We start from the raw sequence: 22813 nt of genomic DNA, 5'->3' as shown, positions 1-22813 counted from the left end.
AACTTCAGTTCAGACAAAAACAGAATTGAATAGAGTCCAGATGTCAAACCGTCTCAGTTGTCAGAGTTTTAGTCCCAGTCCAGATGAAACCCGATCACCAAGAAAATCACAGCGATATGGAGTTTGATTCTGTGATGATATGACATCAATATTTGAAAGTGAGATATTTTGAAGTGAGATTTCCTCTGACAAAATGCTTCATAGCACAAAGTCAAACCAAACGAGGGGATTTTTAATGACGGAGACACTTTACAGAGCGGATCCAACACATTTTACAATGATTGAATAATAAAGTGAATAATGAAGTCTTCATGTGGTCTTTTAAAAGGATTTGAAAAGGTGAAACAGTCAGTATATATCCTGTCACCATGTTGAGAGGGAACTGGATTTATTTGGATTGTGTTGAACTAGATGTTTCCCTACAGAATTACACTTTCTGCATTAAAGGTTCAACCTGCCATCCAGTACAGAGAGAGAATACAGAGGAAAAACTAGTTTGAAATTCTTACACTTTAGTCATTTAGTTGATGTTTTTATCCAGAATAACTGACAGTGATCATCAGGAATATTAGTTATCTGTTATCTGCTGCTGTGACCTCTGACCTCTGACCTCTGACCTCCCTGCTGATCCAGGAACTGAAGCTGATCAGAGGTGATGAAGAGGAGGTGAAGAAGAGTCTGGAGGTGATGAAGAGGAGGATGTGATGAAGAGGAGCTGGTGAAGAGGTGATGAAGAGGAGGTGATGAAGAGGAGGAGAGGAGGAGGTGATGAGGAGGATGTGATGAAGAGTCTGGAGGTGATGAAGTGGAGGTGATGAAGAGTTTGGATGTGATGAAGAGGAGACACTGTCTTGACAGAGGAGGAGTGATTTGTCTTGTTGGAAGATGTTGAGTTAAATGGGAAACAGCACATTGGTTCATGTTTTTACTGAAGAAACAATACTGTTAGTGGATGTGACTGTTAAAGTGAAGTTCATACAGTCCAGTCCTTCAGTCAGACCAGAACCAACAGTGAATCCAACCTGATGACATCATGAAGGTTCTTCTGCTATTATTTCTGCAGCTGTGAAAACAACACAGAGCCATCTAGTGGAGAAAATGAAGAGAGAACACTGACTGACCTGAACACTTACTACTACTGTTACTAGTATTTCTACTACTACTACTACTAGTAGTATTTCTACTACCACTACTACTACTGCTGATACTACTACTACTAGAGATAACAGTGTACAGCCAGATGAAGGTGCAGACAGGTTCAGGTAACAAAAAATATAATTTCTGAGAGAATCTGAATTTAAAAAAGATGTTTATTCATAATTTAGTCAGGCTATACAATGTGATTGACCTATATCATAGAAGACAGAAAATAAACACAAAAAAACAAAACAAAACAGATTAAATAAATACAAGGAAAAAAAGATAAGAAATTCAGAGATAGCAAGTCCTCCTCAACACAGCACAACACGTCCCCAACACCCCAGATGTTCACAAAAGCATCAATGTTATCAGTCAGTTTGTAATATTCAAACTCCACCCTGAGCCGGGCTGAACAGACCAGTCAGCATCAGACCAGGATCCACTGACCCCTGACCCTGAATCTGATTCTTTCTGCTTTTCCATATCCACAGTTTGGCCTCCTGACAGCATGTTAACCAGCACACACAGACTTTTTTGACCATAGATAAAAAAAAGTCCAAAGAAAAACCTTCCCCCAGACCCTGAAACCATGAGTCTAACAACCTAAACTAGAAAGGTGCATTTTCTGGAGAAAATGCGTGTGATTGCTGAGAGTGCAAACTGTGGCACCGGTGCAGTTTAGTGTGGGTACAGCTCACCCTTTCTGTTGGCTGTCTGTGACCGGTCTATCACTCTCCTCTTTCCCTCTTTCTTATCTTATGGCTGTATCTATGTCACATATTTCTATCTGTCTGCACTTGTTGACTCTGTGTCATCTGCTTCACTCTCTCTCTGTTCTTCAGTTGCTGTCTCACTCTCCTGGTAAAACAGGGACATCTAACAGCAACTGACTGCATCTACATACTGGTGCTGATACTGGTCCTATATATGTATCAGTGGCTGTGTGTGTGTGTGTGTGTGTGTGTGTGTGTGTGTGTGTACCGAGGTGTAGTGTTTAATGACTGTGGATCGTCTGTTCAAACTGAAACGGCTGAAGCAAAGTATAATATGTGTATGTAATGTTAAAACTGTGAGAAATGTGGCTAAAACACTTCTGTGAAGGAGCTGTAATGAGTGTCAAAGTGATCAGTAATAATGTTAGAAATGTACTAAAATTTCATAATAGTAACAAGTACAAAAGTAAGAAAATATGTAGGAAGGCTATTTTGTAAGAGGGGAGGGGTACAAGGAGTATGAAGAGTAGGTATATATTCAGTAGAAAAAAAACAGAAAGTAAGAAAGTGACAAGTAATAATGTTAGAAATGTACTAAAATGTAATAATACTAAGAAGTAAAAAGGTATGAAAATATGTAAATGACATGTTTAAATGGAGAAGAGTGAATTAAGCAGAAGAGCTGCATGTGTAAGAGAGCAGCAGAGCAGCAGAAACTGTTGTGAAATAGAGTGGAAATGTTCTAAAATGTAACAAGACTAAGAAGTAAAAAGGTATAAAAATATGTAGCTGGTAGGAAGAGTAGGATGGAGAACAAACTATCTGTCCTGAGGGTCCAGGCAGGGAGGCTCAGACCTCCTCCACCAACCTGTACAGCAGTCTAGAGCAGTGGTTCTCAAACTTTTTCACGTCAAGGACCCCTAAACTGACACAAACTAGACCACGGACCCCCATTTGATAAGATTTTGTCCCAGGGTCCTCCATCTGATAAGATTTTTGCTTTCAGATGTTTCATTACAGAAAGTGTATGAAACCATGACCAAAATAGTCACACATTCTGTCATTGTGTTACTTATGGATGGAATTATAGTGAAAGTAAATCATTCCCCTTTTTGCTGGGGACCCCCTGGAACCCCCGCAAGGACCCCTGGGGGTCCCCGGACCCCACTTTGAGAACCACCGGTCTAGAGGACTTGATGCCTGTCAACTCTACAAGGTGTTCAACGTCCTGCAATCTGGACCACAGGCTGGAGGTCATGGCCTGAGAGGTGATCAGGGCCTGAGAGGTGATCAGGATCTAAGTCATGGCTGAATATTTACCTGATTTCGACAACGTGGAAGAGGCCTTTGAATTCGATGGCCGCCCGTATTTATTTGAGCCAGAGTATACGGATGAAGAGCTCCTACTCACTGAAGAGCTACCATCATCATTCATTGCCAGTAAGTATCTCTATGATATCTGCTAATGTATAGGATATACAAATGTAGGCATAAAAGTGGTCTTATAGGTCGTATAATAGATAAGCATAAATATGACATTTTTACACCACGCACACACACTTTGGCAACAATATTACACAGATAATTTCAGCTTGTTGATATCACTTATTGTATTATTATGAATGTCAAGTGCTGAAAAGGGGAAATTAATCTATATACATATTTTATAATCAATCATGACTCAGTTGATATTTTACACACTACTGGCTAGCTCCGCCAAGGAGGTTTTGTTTTCGGTGCCGTTTGTTTGTTTGTTTGTTTGTTTGTTTGTCTGTCAGCAGGATTACGGAAAAAATACTGGCCCGATGTTCATGAAACTTGGTGGAAGGGTGTAGCATGGGCCAAGGAAGAACCCATTACATTTTGGAGTGGATCTGGATCCGACTCACGAACAAACAATAATAGCATGAACCTTGGCGGAGGTCTGCGCTCTCGAGTGCCTTTCTAGTTTAGTGATTGTTTTTGCCGTGTGTACTGATGCCAGGACAACACAATAACTTTAGCTAATAACATTACCTCCACTCTGTCTGCAGCAGGTCTCTCCACTCTCGGGACAGCATTTTTCTTTAGGAAAAAGTGCTTTGGGATAGGATTTCGTCTCTTTGGCTGGCTGTAGTCATCCCGGTCAAAATGGTCACTGCAGACCCGATGGTCTGCAAGGCGCAGCGTATGGACAGGAGTGTTGGCATCCATTTGTAGCACAACTAGCCACAACTTCAGCCGGTCACTATCCAACAAAGGCAGTCTGTGAAAGCTGCGCGAAGTGTTGCGCGACATTTTGTTGGCACAATTTGGAAATGCGCAAACACGAACCATTGTTTTTATTTTTATTTAAAAAGCCAATAATGTTGTTGAGGAAGTGGTTTTGTTTCCACACAGTAAGACTGAAACAGAAACCACATCAGCTCGTTTACAGCCTGAACCCGAGCCTTCCCGCCTCATCGCTGCTCAGCATTCACCAACATTATGATACACGAATGTTGACTTCATAAACAGACAGTCTGAAATGTAACAACAGATTGGCAATTCACAAAGGGATTATTATTATTATTTGAGTCCCATTTATTTCTGTTTGAACCAGATGACAACGGAGATGGGAGGTGAAATATCTGAACCTGGGCTGTGGTTTCCTGCTCTCAGATCAATGTCTCTTCCTCTGAGAAACAGAGTCGCCATCTGTTCAGTTCTTGGTTAACGCTGCAGAGTTTTTGTACAGGGTGGAGGGATCACTTCTCACTGTGGGAACCTGACTTATAACAGGAGCAGTAGTAGGTGGCTGAATGGAGAAGTTTTACTTTATTGATCTGCAACTCACAGCCTTTCCCCTTTCTTTCAACTGAGAAATCAGCTATTTGAGGATGGTTGTAACCTGAATAAACTTCACCATCGCTAATATCAATCCGAATAATCAATGTGAATGTTTCTGTCTCTTTCTTCTGGTACCAGTATACATAATCCAAGTAACACTGGTCAGTGTTTTTACAGCTGAAGGAAACCTTCTCATCTTCTCTGCTGGTCAATGATAACTGGTCCTGAAGCAGCTCTGCTGCCATGGCAACCGCTGCTGTAGAGAAACGGACACATAAATGAAGGTCACTGTCACAGAGTTTGTTAAATGTTGAGTTTGTTGGATCCTGATTGGTTGGAAACACTCACCTAAACACAGAGAGCACAGAGCAACACTTGGGAGGAAAAGCATTTTCTCCAGTGACGTTTCCTCTGTTGAACCTGGTAGAAGTGCGGCTCCGGTTCAGCTGAGGCCAGATAAGGACGGCTTGTGAGATCACATGAGGGCTGCGTGGTTTCTAACAGGTCCTCAAACCTCCCATCGCTCCCTGCGGTGGACAGATAAGGCCGCCGGTTGTGATCGACAGCTCGGTCGAACCTATGGTGTAGTTTTCCATTGTGTCAGAGGTTTTAAAGGGGAGAGGAGGCGGACCAGAGGAGCAACAGGCAGCACACAGTTACCATCCAGATGGACGACTGGATCCTGGATCCTAGAACACATCAGAGAGTTAGTCACTATTTTAACACTGAACATAATCATCTGTATTCATAAAGCACTTTCCAAAACACAGTTACCATCCAGATGGACGACTGGATCCAGCATCAGCCTGCTGCTCTTTCACTAAATATGTCGTATTCTGTAGAAACTGCATCATGGTGGAAATGAGTCTCAACCCAACAAATAAATAAACTACAAATAGAAACTAAATAAAGCAACATGATGACACAGACATGGTTTTAAATAGAGGAACTTATCGACTTAGAGTTAGACAGAAGGTGGATCCCAGATCAGAAATGTCTTTTATACATGAGGATCAAAATCTAATTCACACAAGAAAAATGTATAATTTATATTTAGTTTATATTCTAAATATATTGGATTACATTATGATCAGCCCAAGAAGCAGCAGAACTATTTTATAAAATTATTTCTCCCATTTGCAGTTTAATAAAACAAAACATTCATTATGTAAATTACTGCTGAATATTTAGAATATTAACAAAGGCAGCGTGACACAGTTATCATAGAAAACATCAATTAGACATTTTGCAAATGATATAAAATTCTAATTTCTTACAAAGTTACACTGAAATCAAATTGAACACATAATTTATTAATTTACCATGGATGAAATAAAAAAGAATGAACACAATACTGAATAAAATTCAATTTTATTGAATATAATATTATTTTAAAATCCCTTGATGTATGTTTATCTCATTTCTGTTCTTTACCTTTTTATTTATTTATTTATTTTTAATTTTTTTACATAATCACTTCATAGACCACTTCACATTCAAAGGTGGATTAAACATTTTTAAATTAAAAACTCTGAATTTATTATGTTTGCTGCTCAGATCATAATAAAGAGGATGAATTATTGTTTATTTGATTTTTGAAATTTCTCATTTAATTAATTTCCAGCAATTAAAAAACAAAACAAAAATACAGAATTCTGAATGTGGAACAAAATAAAAGCCACCAGCTGTTATTCAGAAATCTCACTACTATATTTAACAACTGGAGACATAAATGATAAAAAATAAAAGAGAAATATTTCAATCAATCAAATATTTTTTTCACTATATACCATATTCTATATACAGTGTTCAATTAGACTCAAAAACATGAATGATGAAGAATTGATTAGTTATTGGAAAGCAGCTAATATTACCTAAATCCTCTGAAACACAACAGGCTGCTGCTGGCAGGAACTGTCCTTTAAAACACAAAACCATACACACTCATCCATAATCAATAAGAAAGTGTTCCATAATACACAATTAATAGCAGAGGATTAGATAATACAGTCAATAACAAAGAATTATAAAATATAGTCAATAATAGAAACAAACAGAGACAAACAGATCCTGCTGTCCACTTGTTTTAATATTCTGATTGAAATGAATATTTTCTCCTTCCATTGGCTTTGAAACAGGAAACTGACTCACGGCAGAAAATATTTTTCCCTTGTTGTGTTTTAGTAAAATATAAACTTCAGTTCAGACAAAAACAGAATTGAATAGAGTCCAGATGTCAAACCGTCTCAGTTGTCAGAGTTTTAGTCCCAGTCCAGATGAAACCCGATCACCAAGAAAATCACAGCGATATGGAGTTTGATTCTGTGATGATATGACATCAATATTTGAAAGTGAGATATTTTGAAGTGAGATTTCCTCTGACAAAATGCTTCATAGCACAAAGTCAAACCAAACGAGGGTATTTTTAATGACGGAGACACTTTACAGAGCGGATCCAACACATTTTACAATGATTGAATAATAAAGTGAATAATGAAGTCTTCATGTGGTCTTTTAAAAGGATTTGAAAAGGTGAAACAGTCAGTATATATCCTGTCACCATGTTGAGAGGGAACTGGATTTATTTGGATTGTGTTGAACTAGATGTTTCCCTACAGAATTACACTTTCTGCATTAAAGGTTCAACCTGCCATCCAGTACAGAGAGAGAATACAGAGGAAAAACTAGTTTGAAATTCTTACACTTTAGTCATTTAGTTGATGTTTTTATCCAGAATAACTGACATTGATCATCAGGAATATTAGTTATCTGTTATCTGCTGCTGTGACCTCTGACCTCTGACCTCTGACCTCCCTGCTGATCTAGGAACTGAAGCTGATCAGAGGTGATGAGGAGGAGGTGATGAAGAAGAGGTGATGAAGAGGAGGTGATGAAGAGGAGGAGATGAAGAAAAGGTGAAGAAGAGGAGGTGAAGAAGAGGAGGTGAAGAAGAGCTTATGAAGAGGAGGTGATGAAGAGGAGGCGAAGAAGAGAAGGTGATGAAGAGGAGGTGAAGAAGAGGAGGTGATGAAGAGGAGATGAAGAAGAGGTTATGAAGAGGAGGTGATGAAGAGGAGGTGATGAAGAGGAGGTGATGAAGAGGAGGTGATGAAGAGGTGATGAAGAGGAGACACTGTCTTGACAGAGGAGGAGTGATTTGTCTTGTTGGAAGATGTTGAGTTAAATGGGAAACAGCACATTGGTTCATGTTTTTACTGAAGAAACAATACTGTTAGTGGATGTGACTGTTAAAGTGAAGTTCATACAGTCCAGTCCTTCAGTCAGACCAGAACCAACAGTGAATCCAACCTGATGACATCATGAAGGTTCTTCTGCTATTATTTCTGCAGCTGTGAAAACAACACAGAGCCATCTAGTGGAGAAAATGAAGAGAGAACACTGACTGACCTGAACACTTACTACTACTGTTACTAGTATTGCTGCTGCTACTAGTATTACTACTACTATGTTTTAACAACATGTGTGTATCAATTCTAAATGCTGTTGCCCCTCTCAGGTTAAAAACAGTCAGTTTAACTCCCTGGGTAAATGATGTCATTCGCAGCCAAAAATGGGAATGTAGAAGGGCAGAGCGAAGATGGAAGTCCTCCAAACTTCATGTTCACTATTTACTGATGAAAGACCTTCTGTCTTCTTATAATCAAATATTAAAGCTGCCAGAATTGCATATTTTTTCATAGTTAATTTCTGCGAATCGGCGCAATTAACTCAGGTTTTTATTCAACACAATTAACAGCTTTGTGAATCCTGCTCCTGCTGTTGTCTCTCCCTCGTCCTCTGAGGACTGTGAGACGTTTCTATCTTATTTTGTCAACAAGATTGAGGACATTAGATTGTCAATTACACCACCCAGTTTAATTGTTGATCTCCATCAAACTTGTCCAGTCTTATTGAGTAATTTTATGCCCATTGGTCCTTGTTTGCTCAATATTGTAAATAGCTCACTCTCTTTTGGCCATGTTCCTGATTATTTTAAACACGCTAGCATTCAGCCTCTGTTGAAAAAACCCAGTCTTGACCCCACTATACCAATTAGTTATAGGCCCATCTCTAAACTACCACTTATTTCCAAAATTTTGGAGAAAGTGATCTCAAAGCAGGTCCTTGATGTGGTTGAAAGAAATAATGTTTATGAGAAGTTTCAGTCAAGCTTTCGTCAGCTTCATAGCACTGAAACTGCCCTTCTCTGTGTCACAAATGACATGCTGATGAGTGCTGATACTGGTCCTTGCTCTGTGCTGGTGTTACTTGACCTAAGTGCTGCTTTCGACACTATTGACCATACTATTCTAATAAACAGATTGAGGCAATGTGCTGGTGTCTCTGGGACGGCCCTAAACTGGTTTATATCCTACCTTTACAACAGGAAACTGACAGTGTCTATTGGTAACTTCACATCATCAGCCTCTGAAATGACATGTGGGGTGCCTCAGGGCTCAATTCTTGGGCCAATATTGTTTTCCATTGATATGATACTTTTGGGACAAATTATCCGTTAGACATTGCTTTTCACTTTTACGCGGATGACACGCAATTGTATCTTTCAATTAATCCCAACGATTTCAGTAGTCTGACCTTTTTACGTGAATCTTCGGCTGATATCAAGGATTGGATGGCTCACAACTCCAGCTAAATTCAGATAAAACAGAAGTTCTTATTATTGGTCCTGAATGCTTTTCTAAACAAATTCAGCAGTACCTACTGTAGGCTCTTTTACAAGCAATGTTAAGCCTGTGTCAAAAAATCTAGGGGTCATCTTTGACTCAAACTTAAATTTTGAATATCATGTTAAGAAATTGGTACAGTCATGCTTTTTTCAATTAAGGAACATTGCCAAAATCAATATTTTTCTGTCTTTCCACAGCACTGAACGGGTTATTAATGCCTTTGTGACATCACGTTTAGACTATTGCAATGCATTGTTTACCTGCCTGAATCAGTCTGCCTTGGGACGGCTCCAACTAGTTCAAAACTCTGCAGCAAGATTGTTGACCAAAACTAAACATACGTCAAACATTACACCTGTCTTTGCCTCTTAACACTGGCTTCCAATAGAGTTCAGAATTAAGTTTAAAATTCTTCTAATTACATAATAAGGTCTTGCATGACCAGGCACCTGAGTACATCATTGAATTGCTTCATCCATACCAGACCACAAGGTCCCTTAGGTCTTCAAACCAAGGTCTATAGTCTGGGGTTCAAGGGCTGTTCCAACATGCAGACTGAAGTCAATAGGTGATAAAGCATTTGCAGCAATGGCACCTAGACTGTGGAACAGTCTGCCTGCCACTGTCTGAATCTCTTACTACTTTTAAATCACGTCTCAAGACACATTTTTATGGTTTGGCTTTTAACTGATTGTACTTCTGTCTTTCTGTCTGTTTCTATTTTCTCTGTAAAGCACTTTGTAAACTCTGTTTTTTGAAAAGTGCTATATAAATAAAGTTTATAATAATAATATTATTATTATTACTACTACTACTGTTACTACTTTTACTAGTACTACTACTGTTACTAGTATTACTACTGATACTACTACTACTACTACTGTTACTACTACTACTACTACTACTACTACTGTTACTAGTATTAGTACTACTGTTACTAGTATTACTATTACTACTACTACTGTTACTAGTATTACTACTACTACTACTACTAGTACTACTACTGTTGCTACTGCTACTACACTGTACGAACCAGTAATCCCTTAAAATGCCCTTAAATTTACATTACTTCACCCCTTAATTCATGCAGAATCCCCTTAAAATGAGTTAAGGGAGTTATTAATGGAGGAGATCCCATCAAAACCTCCTTAAACTCCCCTTAATGTTTGACTCCTTACTTTCTGATTTAACGTCAAATTCAGGGAGACAGGAACTTTTCCATTAATAACTCATTAAAAACCTGTAAACCTGCACAAAAGACATGAAAAATCCCTTAATTACTAGAGTCTGTGTGAATCAACCAATGAATAAATCCATTAAAAACCCATGATAGTAACATTATGTTATGTTAAGTTATGTTATTATTAATGTTTACGTAATGGAGAAATTAAAGATATTTCAGGGATAAAATTAAGGGGTTTGGTTTCGTAGTGTAGGCTACTACTACTGTTAGTAGTAGTAGTAACTACTGTTACTACTACTACTACTACTAGTAGTAGTACTACTACTGTTACTAGTATTACTACTATTAATGCTACTACTATTGATGCACTAATAATAATACTAAATCTACTACTACTTACTACTACTATTTCTGGTACTATGGTACTATGGAGGAGGAAGGAGGAAGGAGGAAAGGAGGAAAATCAGTGTTGTTGTAATTGCTGCTGGTCGCCAGTAGAGGTCAGTGTTTTGTTTAAATTTAGTCTTGGTCTTTTGATGAAAATATCTTAAATTCCAGATAGCATGAGAAAGTCTTAAATGTTTTGTGAAACCTCCAGACCCCTCAGGTCACCAGCCATCCTTTAGACCAGTGGTTCTCAACATGGGGTCCGGGGACCACCAGGGGTCCTTGACGGGGTTCCAGGGGGTCCCCAGAAAATTGCTGAATTGTTAAACTTCATTATTTCATTTACAAGAAGTTAAAACAATTAGAGAATGTAGAAGAATGACTATTTTGGTCATAGTGTCACTGTTATCTCTCTACCTACAATACAGATAGTCATGGAATTCTGGACAAAATCATATCTAACAATAAAAATATTATCAGATTTGGGTTTGAGAGACAACATTTTATCAAATTGGGGTGAGTGGCTCTAATGTGGACTAAATTAGGGTCCTTGATATGAAAAAGGTTGAGAATAAGTGCTTTAGACTCCTTTTCTACTCTAAACATCTAGTTGGCTGCTGAATTTCAGGAGCTACAAAATAAGAGTTTGGATTAAAGTTTGACACTGTCCTCTAACTCGTTTTTTAGTTTTTTGCCTGAAGGCAGTGAGGCACAGGGAGGCGCTGTCCTCAAACAGCTAACAATAGGACAGACAGGCCTTTTACAACATGTCCAGTATTTTATTTGGTTAGTAACCTGGAATAGTGGTAACTGGAAGTTAAATGACAATGCTGGAAAAGACTGTTTGTCCCTGTAGGCCGAGGCCGACATCAGCAGAAGAACTTACACTCAGTCCCACCTGCAGGAAACAATTTTATTGCACTTTTTACAATATCAACATGTTGACTAGTTTCACCTTCAGACACTCTAAGTGAACTACCTGTTTCAATATTGCCCACATGTAAACTCAAATGGTATGTGATAATGTGATAGACAAGATAGACAAGAAGAAGAAAATGATGATGATGATGATAGTTTTGATTAGGGCTGGGCGATTATTCAATATTATCGTTTATCGTCTTTCAGTGGAATCATATCGTGATGATATGAAGATTTAATATGGTGACACATTTCTGCTGTCTGAATTGATGAAGACAAATTTTACTTAAAAACTCTGATAAAATGAGGTATGGTAGGAATATTATTTGAAAAATTAAGTTTTGTTTGACATCACACCTAACATCACCATTCGGTTGAATGAGATGAACATTCATTTGATTATTTAACATGATTTTACATATGTGAACCATATCGTGATATATATTGATATCGAGAAAAATCCTTATGATTATCATGATATTGATTTCAACCATATCGCCCAGCCCTAGTTTTGATCCCAGTTCTGGTTCTAGTGCGGCCTGGCCTAGGCCAGATCTAAGTAATGATGCTTGTAAATCTAAATTCAGCCAGAATCACCATTACTGAACAGACAAGTCAGTCTACATTTAACATGAACTACAACACTTAGCACATCCCTGCGGTCACGTTTGGCATGGAGAGAAGCCCACACCAGACTCCGTTCAAAACCCTGTCAGTTTCATGCTGCCTTCTTACCGGCCACACCTGGTGGAACAAAACTCCAGCCTGATTCTGAATCACCAGAAGACTGACTTTGTTTCTGTAAAACATTTTAAACAGTTTTCGCCTGCTAGTCCCTAAACCGTGTTCCACCAAAGCATACGGGCGGCGGCAGCAATTGTAAAAGTTGAGATTTTATTTTAATAAAGTGCAGCTTGGTGGATCGGATGTATGCCGCATTTACCAGACGGCCCTCCTCGTTAATATAAAGTGTTAAGTCTTATTCTAAGGGTTCTGTGTAATTGCCAATAAGCAAGTCAATATTAAATTCTCAGATTTTTGAATGGTGTTCGACGTTCAATTCTCTACAAGCTCAGACAGAAAAGTATCGCTGCCTCTTTAATTTTCTGTCGTCAGGCAACCACACACACACACACACACACACCTCTGTTAGCCACCGTTAGCCAACTTAAACTGTGACACTTGATATTGACAGCTTATATTTTGTCGTTTCCTTCAGTGGGCTGCAGAACTGTGCAACTAGTTAGCATTTGGGGAAAACTAACGTAAGCGAAAGCTGTTTGGGCCAGTTGGAAAGCGGAATAATACCACAGCTAAGAAAGCTAATGAACATTAGCTCCTGCTGTCTAGTGATGATACAAACAAACCATATTTGAACAATAAATCAACCAGATGGACATAAATTAACTGCCAAGTTGTGCCAACTGTTGCTGTGGTATTCTCAGAAAATCTGACGGTATATAAAAGCTTTAGCTAGGCCTAATGTTTGGATGCGCTCCATCTGAGTGACTATTAGCTAAATAGCAGGTCCACACTCCGCCCGTCTGTAATGTTGACGAACTAATTTGATTCAAGCCCAATATACAAACCACAATACACCACAAGGTGATGGTTGGACTGTGCCGCCAATGACGCTTTTATTAAAACTGTGAGGGACAAATCTACAAGATACAGGACTGGGAAACGATCCATCTATTCTGATTCTGCCTTATCGACTTCCTGATAAAACAAAACATTGCTTTGACGCGTTGCATTCTGGTAAATGTAGTCTAGATAGCGTTAACGTCGCTCATTTTAGCCATTAAACAATAGATAACTGTTAAACAAGATAGTTTCTCTTGGATAATTGAAAAACATTGATTGAACTCAAAAAGAAAAGAATCGTTTTTACTCTTATTTATGATAACAGTAAAACGGAAATATACAGCACAACTACAAGTCCCATAATGTGACGTCATTACGTCGGTTACGTTTTGCAACAGCCAGTCGGTAAAGAAAAAACCGACCGCTTCCGTGTTGTTCTTCTGTTATTCTAGCAAATAACTAACGTTACGAGAAGCGCATTTGACAGCCCGCCCGGAGTCTAACTATCATGATTTTGTGAACCTGACAGACAGTACAGCTTTATCATCCGAAATGTCGCTGCTGCAAAGCTCGAAGAAAAAGGACAAGCGTATTTTGTCTGGTACCTGCCCAGACCCGAAATGCCAGGCGAGGCTATTCTTCCCTGCTTATGGCTCCATTAGCATTGAATGCACAGAATGTGGCCAGCGCCACGAACAGAAGAACCTTTTAAACGTCGAAGAAGTAACTGATCCAGATGTGGTGCTTCACAATCTTCTAAGAAACGCCCTGCTCGGTGTCACCGGAGCCCCGAAGAAAGGAACCGAGCTGGTGAAGGTAATGGGGCTTTCTAATTACCACTGCAAGCTTCTGTCTCCAGTTCTCACCAGATACGGAATGGATAAACAAACCGGCAAAGCCAAGCTGCTGAGAGAAATGAATCAAGGTGAGATGTTTGACTGCTCACTCCTAGGGGACAGGGCTTTTCTAATTGAACCGGATCATGTGTCCACCGTTGGTTATGGCAAGGACAGGTCAGGCAGCCTCATATACCTCCACGACACTCTGGAGGAGGTCAAGAAAGCCAACAGCAACAGAGAATGTCTCATCCCCGTTCACGTAGACGGAGACGGACACTGCCTGGTCCACGCCGTGTCGAGGGCGTTGGTGGGCAGAGAACTGTTCTGGCACGCCCTGAGAGAAAACCTGAAACAAAACTTCAAACAGAACCTGGACCGCTACAAGGCCCTCTTTCAGGATTTTATTGACGCAGCTGAATGGGAAGACATCATCAATGAATGTGACCCTCTGTTTATCCCGCCCGAAGGCGTACCACTTGGACTACGAAACATCCACATATTTGGCCTGGCCAACGTGCTCCACCGACCCATAATCCTGTTGGATTCCCTGAGCGGAATGAGGAGCTCTGGGGATTATTCAGCCACCTTCCTGCCTGGGCTGGTGCCCGAGGAGCAGTGCAAAGGGAAAGACGGGAAGCTCAACAAGCCCATCTGCATCGCCTGGAGCAGCTCCGGCCGCAACCACTACATCCCTCTGGTGGGAATTAAGAACACCGTGCTCCCCAAGCTGCCGGCCCGGCTCCTCCCGAAGGCCTGGGGCGTTCCTCAGGAGCTCATCAGGAAGTACATCAAGCTGGAAACGGATGGGAGCTGTGTGATTGGTGGCGACCGTAGCCTGCAGGACAAGTACCTGATGAGGTTAGTCAACGCCATGGAGGAGGTCTTCATGGAGAAGCACGGCATCCACCCCTCCCTGGTGGCCGACGTGCACCAGTACGTCTACAGAAGGACCGGGGTGATCGGCGTCCAGCCCGAGGAGGTGACAGAGGCGGCCAAGAAGTCAGTGATGGAGAACCGGCTGCACCGCTGTCTGATCTGCGGCGCCCTCTCCGAACTCCACGTACTGGGGGAATGGCTGGCCCCCGGTGGCAAGCTGTACAACCTGGCCAAGTCAACTCACGGTCAGCTACGACCGGACAAGAACTACAGCTTCCCGCTAAACAACCTGGTCTGCTCTTACGACCCTCAGAGAGACGTCCTCGTCCCAGACTACAAGCTCAGCTCCCTCAACACCTGTAACTGGTGTCACGGCACCTCGGTCCGCCACATCCACGGCAACGGGTCGGTGGTGTACCTGGACGGAGACAGAACCAACACCCGCTCCCAGGGCGGAAAATGCGGATGTGGCTTTAAGCATTTCTGGGAAGGAAAAGAGTACGACAACCTCCCCGAGGCTTTCCCCATCACTCTGGAGTGGGGAGGGCGGGTGGTGCGGGAGACGGTGTACTGGTTCCAGTACGAGACCGACGCAGCTTTGAACAGCAACGTCTACGATGTGGCAATGAAGCTGGTCACCAAGCACTTCCCGGGGGAGTTTGGCAGTGAGATCCTGGTGCAGAAGGTGGTCAACACCATCTTGCATCACACCGCTAAGAAGAACCCGGACGAATATAACCCGGTGTCCATCGACGGGGCCCACGCCCAAAGGCTCACTGACGCTACGGAGACTCTGCAGGCCACGGACCCGCAGCCGCCCACCAAGATCATCCTGACCGGTCAGAAAGCAAAGACTCTTCACAAAGAAGAGCTGACCATGAGCAAAGCGGAGCGCAGCCTCCAGCAGAGCATCAGTGAGCAGGCCTTCGTCACCCAGAAGCGAAGGACCGACAGGCTGAAGCAAGAGCAGAAGGGGCACGGTCGGACATCTTCCCCTGGTGGATCTCCAGAAACGTCCTCCTCCTCTGCTCCGGCGACGCCCACCAAATCCACCTCCTCGCCCTCGTCCAATAAGGAGAAGAAGATCCGTGTCACCACCAGCGACGGTAGGCAGGCCATGCTGACCCTGCAGGCCCAGACTACCTTCTCGGAGCTCCAGAGGAGCATCGCCAACCAGTTCTCCGTGCCGCCGGCGCAGCAGTGCATCCGCTATGGCTTCCCGCCCAAAGAGCTCGTCCCGCCAAAGGACGGGGAGGAGAACGAGCCGGTGGCACTGCAGCACGGCGACAGGGTGACGGTGGAGATACTGCGGGGCCCCGAGGACAAGACCCCGGCCTCCATACCCCGGGCCTCCAGCTCCCATTCGTCCCTGCACTCCGTGAAGAGCGAGGACGCTGTGACGTCAGGCAGGATGAGCAGCCGCGAACTCCAGGACAGCATCGACCTTGAGATGTCCTCCCTCTGTCTCCTAGCAACCTTGATGGGTAAGAATACTGAAGAGTTTGACATGTAGGCCGCCTCCGCCGAGGTTTACTCTGCTCCTTTGTGTTTTAATGAAACGCTTTCTACTGCCGGCAAAACTGAGAGTTGAGCCCGCCGGCTGAGCTGCAGAACTGTTACAAAGAGGTTTTTAGGCAGGTAGGCTGAGTCAAATTATACAGGCAGTCGTGTCTCAAAGTTTAGGAACACAGCTATTTGATTTTAGCCTTGTGTTTGTAATTAGAGTTTCTTGATGAACATTTAGCCTGCTCTGCTGCTACAGACTCAGGCCGGTTCTCCCAACTTCTTATCCCTCAGAATCAATATGACGCTTTTAGACACTTGTACCCAGAAAACACGAGGCCGGTAACAACCGGTATCCCAGAGAGTGATTGGTCAGAGAAGCCTCCATCTGATCTAATCCCAGATCTATCCAGGTGCACGGCATACATGCATGCTGGTTTTGGATTGGTTACAGGAGGCAGGGTGAATAACAAACTGCAGGTATTGAGTTACCGGCTGGTTGAGCTCGCCAGCCGGATCCCAGTCCAGCCTGTCGGATAATTACTGTTCTCCTTTATGAAATGAGCTACTGAAGCGTTTTGATCATTTGCCCCGCACAAACCACCAGAAAGACAGTTTGTGTGTGTTGGACCGTGGGGTCGGACTCTGAATGTGCTGATGTAGGCATCTCGCCCTCTCTCACCTGCCAACAGGGTCAAAGGTCAGGGCTGCGTTCAGCAGGCTATAACGCTGTAGAATGTTCAGATAAACAGATACGCCAGCCAATAGTCTGTATGACAAAGGATGAGTAAGAGTGTCAGTCGATGTGCAGAATGTTTTATCTGCACTTTGAACTCCAGGGGCCGTATCCACAAAGCCTCCTAGTACTAAGAGTTGGTCCTAGTGGTGAAATTCTAAGAAAACTCTGAGAGTGATGACGTTTTCTAAGAATTTCCCCTTAAAAGTAAGACTAATCCTAGTTAAGATAAAAGCTATTCACAAAGCATCTTAGCCCTGAAGAGAGCTCCTAAGGGGGAAAACTGTTAAGAGTAGAGAGGAGGACTTTTAGGAGCTGAGGAGTTTCTCAAGGAGAGGAGGAAATGGCTGAAAGATGCAGAAAAGACGCATTAATGCTATTATCATTATTATCCTTATTATTATTATGAAAGTTATCACAATGTTAAGATATTTAGCAACAGCCAAACAGTGCAGCAGTGATGATTTAGGTTTATTCAACCACATAGTAGAATAATCACACAAACAATCACAGCTCCTTCAGACTCATATTGTGATGCAGCTGTTTAATTCCCACTGGCCGGTCGCACTGTGCAGCAACAGAACAGCAGCTATGGATATAGTGAGTTTTCTCTGTATTGTCTGATCACTGATGGGACACATGTCCGCATCATCTGCAATACACTCTTGTTCAAAAATCCTATTCATATAGGCTTGCCAATATAGTCTATAAATTATACTAATACTACTGAGTCTTGAGTCATTTTCACCAAATCTTAACATCAAATTAGTAAAGTATAATAACATTACCGCATTCACCCAAATAAAGACAGAATGCGTCAACCTGTGAGGACCGTGCAAGTATTAAAAAGTATGGTTCGTATGGTTTTCAAAGATTTTGTCCAATGAGCTCTATTTTTTTTGGTAATTTTTGATAGTATAAGCAAACCACGCGTTAATATCGAGTAAATTGTTTCCTTGTGTGCATTCTGGATGACAAAAAGAGGCGCGTTGATTTTTCTTGATCAACCAATGACAGCGTCCAAAAGAGAGCATCACACCTAGCAACGGGGTCAACCACACCTCCTCACTAACATAAAAGTTCTTGTCCATTCCACGCTCAGAGTCGCTCTGACAACTTTCCTAAGTCACTCCTAAGCTAGGACTCCTTGCTAAGTAATTTTAGGCTAAGAAAAGACTCTCTGAGAGGGCTACATTTTGTTATCCAGTCAGTAAAAGTGAGTGACCTGCTATCCTTTCAAAACTACATTCATCATCGTTTTAACTTTGTGCTTTCAGTCATTTTGTCAGAGTAGGTGTCACTTTTTTCAGATGGTGGAGATCTCATTTTGTTACGTTTGTCTGTACAGAAGGATTTGAGGATATTTGAATTTCCAGTGGTGACATGGCAGATTTGACCCCAGGCCGCCTAGCTCTCTCTACTCTCAGTTCATTTTCACTGTACTTTTATTGTCTCCACAGTGACATTAATCATTCACACATTAGTTTCAAAACAAAAAAGAGGTTCTTCTTCTAAAACCAAGGTACCCATAGAAGTCAATGTGTTTTCCAAACCTGCAAGTTCTGGGAAATGACATTTATGCACAAGGTTTTAGGAAATATCCTGAGGATTGGTTTCAACCAGTGAAGAGTTTTCAGTCAAACATGGATGCTGTCAAGAAAGAAAAGTCAAAGAATTTAATTAGCAAAAAATTGTTGGGACCCTGTAAAAGTGGTTAGACTGAATTACCAACATGAGGAAAAATACTTGAGTCTCCTAACAGGACGTGGAAGATTAACACGTTTCAACCTTGCGGTGGGTTTGGTGTCGCCTCCACTCAGCCTTTTAATTTCTGTGCTGTTTCCCCCCTAAACTTTTCCTTTCTCTCCTTTCCAGGTGAGGATGTTTGGTCCTATGCAAAGAAACTGCCACACTTATTCCAGCAAGGCGGCGTCTTCTACAACATTGTGAAGAAAGATATGGGTAAGCTCTTTTCCTGTGAATTTCCTTGTGAGGTGGCAGTTCTCTGACCTCCCTTACAATATTTGGTAACCTTAACTTACATAATATTTGATTACCTTAACCTCTTTCATGAATCTCATAATTGTTAGTAATCCTAATATTGTGTTGAATAGTATTTAAAAGTACTTAATAATCCTAACTTCCTTCAGGATTGATGGATGGGAAGCACTGCACCCTGCCTCACCTGACGGGGAAGACGTTTGTGTACAACGCGGCGGAGGAGCGTCTGGAGCTTTGCGTGGACGCCGCCGGTCATTTCCCCGTGGGCCCCGACGTGGAGGAGCTGGTGAAGGAGGCGCTGGCCCAACTCCGCTCTGAGGCGGCCACCAGGGGGAGCCGTGAGGGGAGCCCGTCCCACGGCGTGCTGCGGCTGGGCAGCGGCGGCGTGGTCCGCAAGAAGGAACAGCTCCAGAGCGTCACCGCCTTCCAGGGTAAAGGTCACTCCCTGGGCAGCGCTGGAGGCTCCTCCCCTCCCGAACACCGGCCCATCACCCGCCAGCACAGCAGCGGCGTGGACCTGAGCGCCAGCGTGTCCCGAGGCCCCCCCGACCTGTCGGATATCCCCGAGGACGCCACCCGGGAGCTGGTGCGCATGGCGCCGGGCTTCGTCACCATGAAGGACGGCCGCAGCCTGGACCCCGGCCTGATGGAGCAGCAGAGGAGGAAGCTGCAGGAGATGGTTTCCTCCATCCAGGCCTCCATGGAGCGCCACCTGAGGGAGCAGCAGAGCATGGCGTCCGGAGGGGGCGGGGCCACGAGGGAGCGGACAGGCGGGGCTAAGACAGGCGTGGCCCAGTCCTCCCCTACCGTAGGCCACCAGGTGCCTTCATCTATGGACGTAGCGGCCTCCGGCTCGACGGTGGCCAGCAAACCGGAGAGGAAGGCGACGGGGTCGGAGGACCCAGAGGAGATGGAGAGTCAGGAAGCCGGGCAGAGCAGCACCGCCGAGCCCATGGATCACTCCTGATCCACCCCCTCCCCCTACCTGGCCGGCATCTCTGCGTAATGCCTCAGGTCGGATCCAAAAGCTTTGGTCTTCATTGTGTTTTGTTGTCTTTACTGCATGACTAAAGAGAAGGTCGACCGTCTCATCTTATCGCTCTAAGAAACACGCTGCGAGGGCCGAGCAGGAAGCCGGGGCTTGATTCATGTGTGAAACGCATTCCTGTAGATAGAAGAATCCTCTGAGTCTTAAGGCATAGAGAGAGATGAGCCCCCCCCACTCCCCCCACGCCGGCAATGTAATGTTCAGCAAACATGCTTCCATCAAGTGCACACTATGAAGTGCACCAGCCTCCGTAAGCATCAACGCCTTCATCACATCATCTGCTTCTCCGCCATATTGTCTGACGACTGCAGGCAGAAAGCTGGCTCCATTTCTTTACTTCGTGACCTTTGCCCCCGCAATGTTTTTTTCCTTGGAGGAAGAAGAAGCTCCCTCACACCCAGCATCACCTCTCAGAGTAGCCATTTAATATTCCCATTTTGCTATTCCTTTGGTTTGAAAAATTACATAAAATATTACTAAAAATGTAATTTACGGGAATGCCATTAAAAACCTATAGCCAATGGAAATTATTTAATTGAAAAAAAAGAGAATTATATTGTTTATGAGTGATTTCTCTTGAAAATACCTGTTCAAGCCTCATGAGGTTTCTTGTGTTCTTACTGTCATGTATCGGCTCATTGATTCAATAGTTGCTTTATGCTTGAAATCCACCCATAAAAACTAGAATATGGCCAAAGATAAAACAAGATAAAGTTACTGTTCCAATTGATAAGCAGCATGTAGGTCTGACGGCTGGTAAAGAAAACACCCGGGGCCTTGAAGCCTTCTCCTCCTCCACAGGCCTGCAGACTTCTGTCCTATGCAAAATCTCCATTGAACTTCCAAAAACCTGCAACAAGAAACACCTGAGCAGCAGCCAGGAGGGAGAACCGTCCCGCCATGTCGGTGTACAGCTTCACCACCTGGGGGCGCTGCTGCAGAGGACAGTTAACCTGGGCTTTGTCTGTATTATCTATCAGATTAATCTAGCGAAGTCTGTAGCTTTACAGTGGAGAGATTTCTGGATTTGATTTCCCAAAAGGCCAAACAGAAAACTTGTCTCCTTCTCCCGGTCCTGTTGAGTCTTTTCAGCCTGGTTACTAGTCAGTAACAAGTCATCAACTGTGACACTCAGAAATGGACAGAAACAGACAGTAGCTCTTGATTTTTTTTGTTAATTCAGAGTTTAATCTGAAGCACAGTGGGGTTGGCTGTTTGGAGGCAGAGGCCCTGGATTAGAACTAGGTTCAAGTGACTGTTGAGAAGTAGAAGCTCCGGTCAGTTTACACTTCTGTTGCCAACACAAGAAAAATCTCCACGTTGCTCTTGAATGACATGGTATTGTTGGACACCGCCATCGTCAGCGTTACAGCCTTAAAATCCCTTCGTTTTACCTTCAAATCTCTGTTTCACCTTCAAATCCCTCAGTCTTACCTTCAACTTCATCAGTTTTACCTTCAAATCCCTCAGTTTCACCTTCAAATCCCTCAGTTTTACCTTCAAATCCTTCAGTTTCACCTTCAACTTCATCAGCTTTACCTTAAAATCCCCCAGTTTAATCTTCAAATCCTTCAGTTTTACTTTCAAATCCCCCACTTTTACCTTCAAATCCTTCAGTTTTACTTTCAAATCCCTCAGTTTTACCTTCAAATCCTTCAGTTTTACTTTCAAATCCCTCCGTTTTACCTTCAAATCCCTCCATTTTACCGACAGTGGACAGGTTTTCTGATTTTGGCAAAAAAAAACAAAAAAAAAACGAATCCCAGTTCTGTTTGTACCTGTCTCAAAATGTGAATCACAGGTATTTTTTCTTCTTCAACTCTTCTAAGGTTTATTTCTTCATTCAAGTGAACAAAATCTAAGACTTAGCACTTTGAGAAAAAGAGGGAATGTTAGCATAGCAGATCCATACTAGCCGTACCTGAATCTAGTCTCCGGTCTCATCAGTCAGTCAGTCAGTAAACCAGTCAGTCAGTAAACCGGTCGGTCGGTCGGAGGACAAATCAAAAGGAAATGTTAGTTTCCTCACAGACGACACTGCTACAACAGACTTGAAGTTTGTTTTCTTTGACTGCTGTACTAATGACATGTATTGTAATCCAGTTGTATAATAGTATATATTGTAGTATACTTTGACCTGTACAGAAACACAGATTGTTCAGTTCCTTCATTTTTTTTTTTTTTGTTAACTTTTCTCTTGTTTGCTAATAAAATATTGATGATACCACGGCTTCAACATTGCTGTTTGCATGTGTGATGAATTTTCAACCCAACAATAAAATGACTTCCTTCACTTGTTTTGTACGTTGTGGTCACTAACGTCTTCATCCTGTACGTTACTGTACGTCGGTTTAATTCCCATCCGGCCTGTGACCAGGAGATCACTGGC

At 42.6% G+C, this 22813-nt stretch overlaps 1 protein-coding gene across 4 annotated transcripts; it reads left to right on the top strand.

Annotated features, from left to right (window-relative positions):
• The first annotated feature begins 13838 nt into the window (after window positions 1-13838).
• Window positions 13839-22692, top strand: vcpip1 (valosin containing protein (p97)/p47 complex interacting protein 1). Of its 4 annotated transcripts, none has more exons than XM_071540248.1 (4): window positions 13839-16620; window positions 19251-19337; window positions 19526-20163; window positions 20254-20343. In XM_071540248.1, the coding sequence occupies exons 1-4, from the start codon at window positions 13974-13976 to the stop codon at window positions 20341-20343; spliced, it is 3462 nt and encodes a 1153-aa protein (XP_071396349.1). In that variant the 5' UTR covers window positions 13839-13973. The 4 variants fall into 4 exon arrangements, with proteins under 4 accessions (XP_071396349.1, XP_071396347.1, XP_071396346.1 ...); XM_071540246.1 differs by having other exon boundaries at window positions 19526-20166; XM_071540249.1 differs by having other exon boundaries at window positions 13948-16620; window positions 19526-20151; window positions 20260-20343.
• The last annotated feature ends 121 nt before the right edge of the window (window positions 22693-22813 follow it).

This window comes from Centroberyx affinis, unplaced genomic scaffold, assembly GCF_046629955.1.
Source record: "Centroberyx affinis isolate AG114_WGS23_722 - 3 ecotype Tasmania unplaced genomic scaffold, CSIRO-AGI_Caff_v1 ptg003589l_1, whole genome shotgun sequence".
Taxonomy (NCBI): Eukaryota; Metazoa; Chordata; class Actinopteri; order Beryciformes; family Berycidae; genus Centroberyx; species Centroberyx affinis.
The sequence above is the reverse complement of the archived record's forward strand: the minus strand, read 5'-3'. Positions and strand labels throughout refer to the sequence as shown.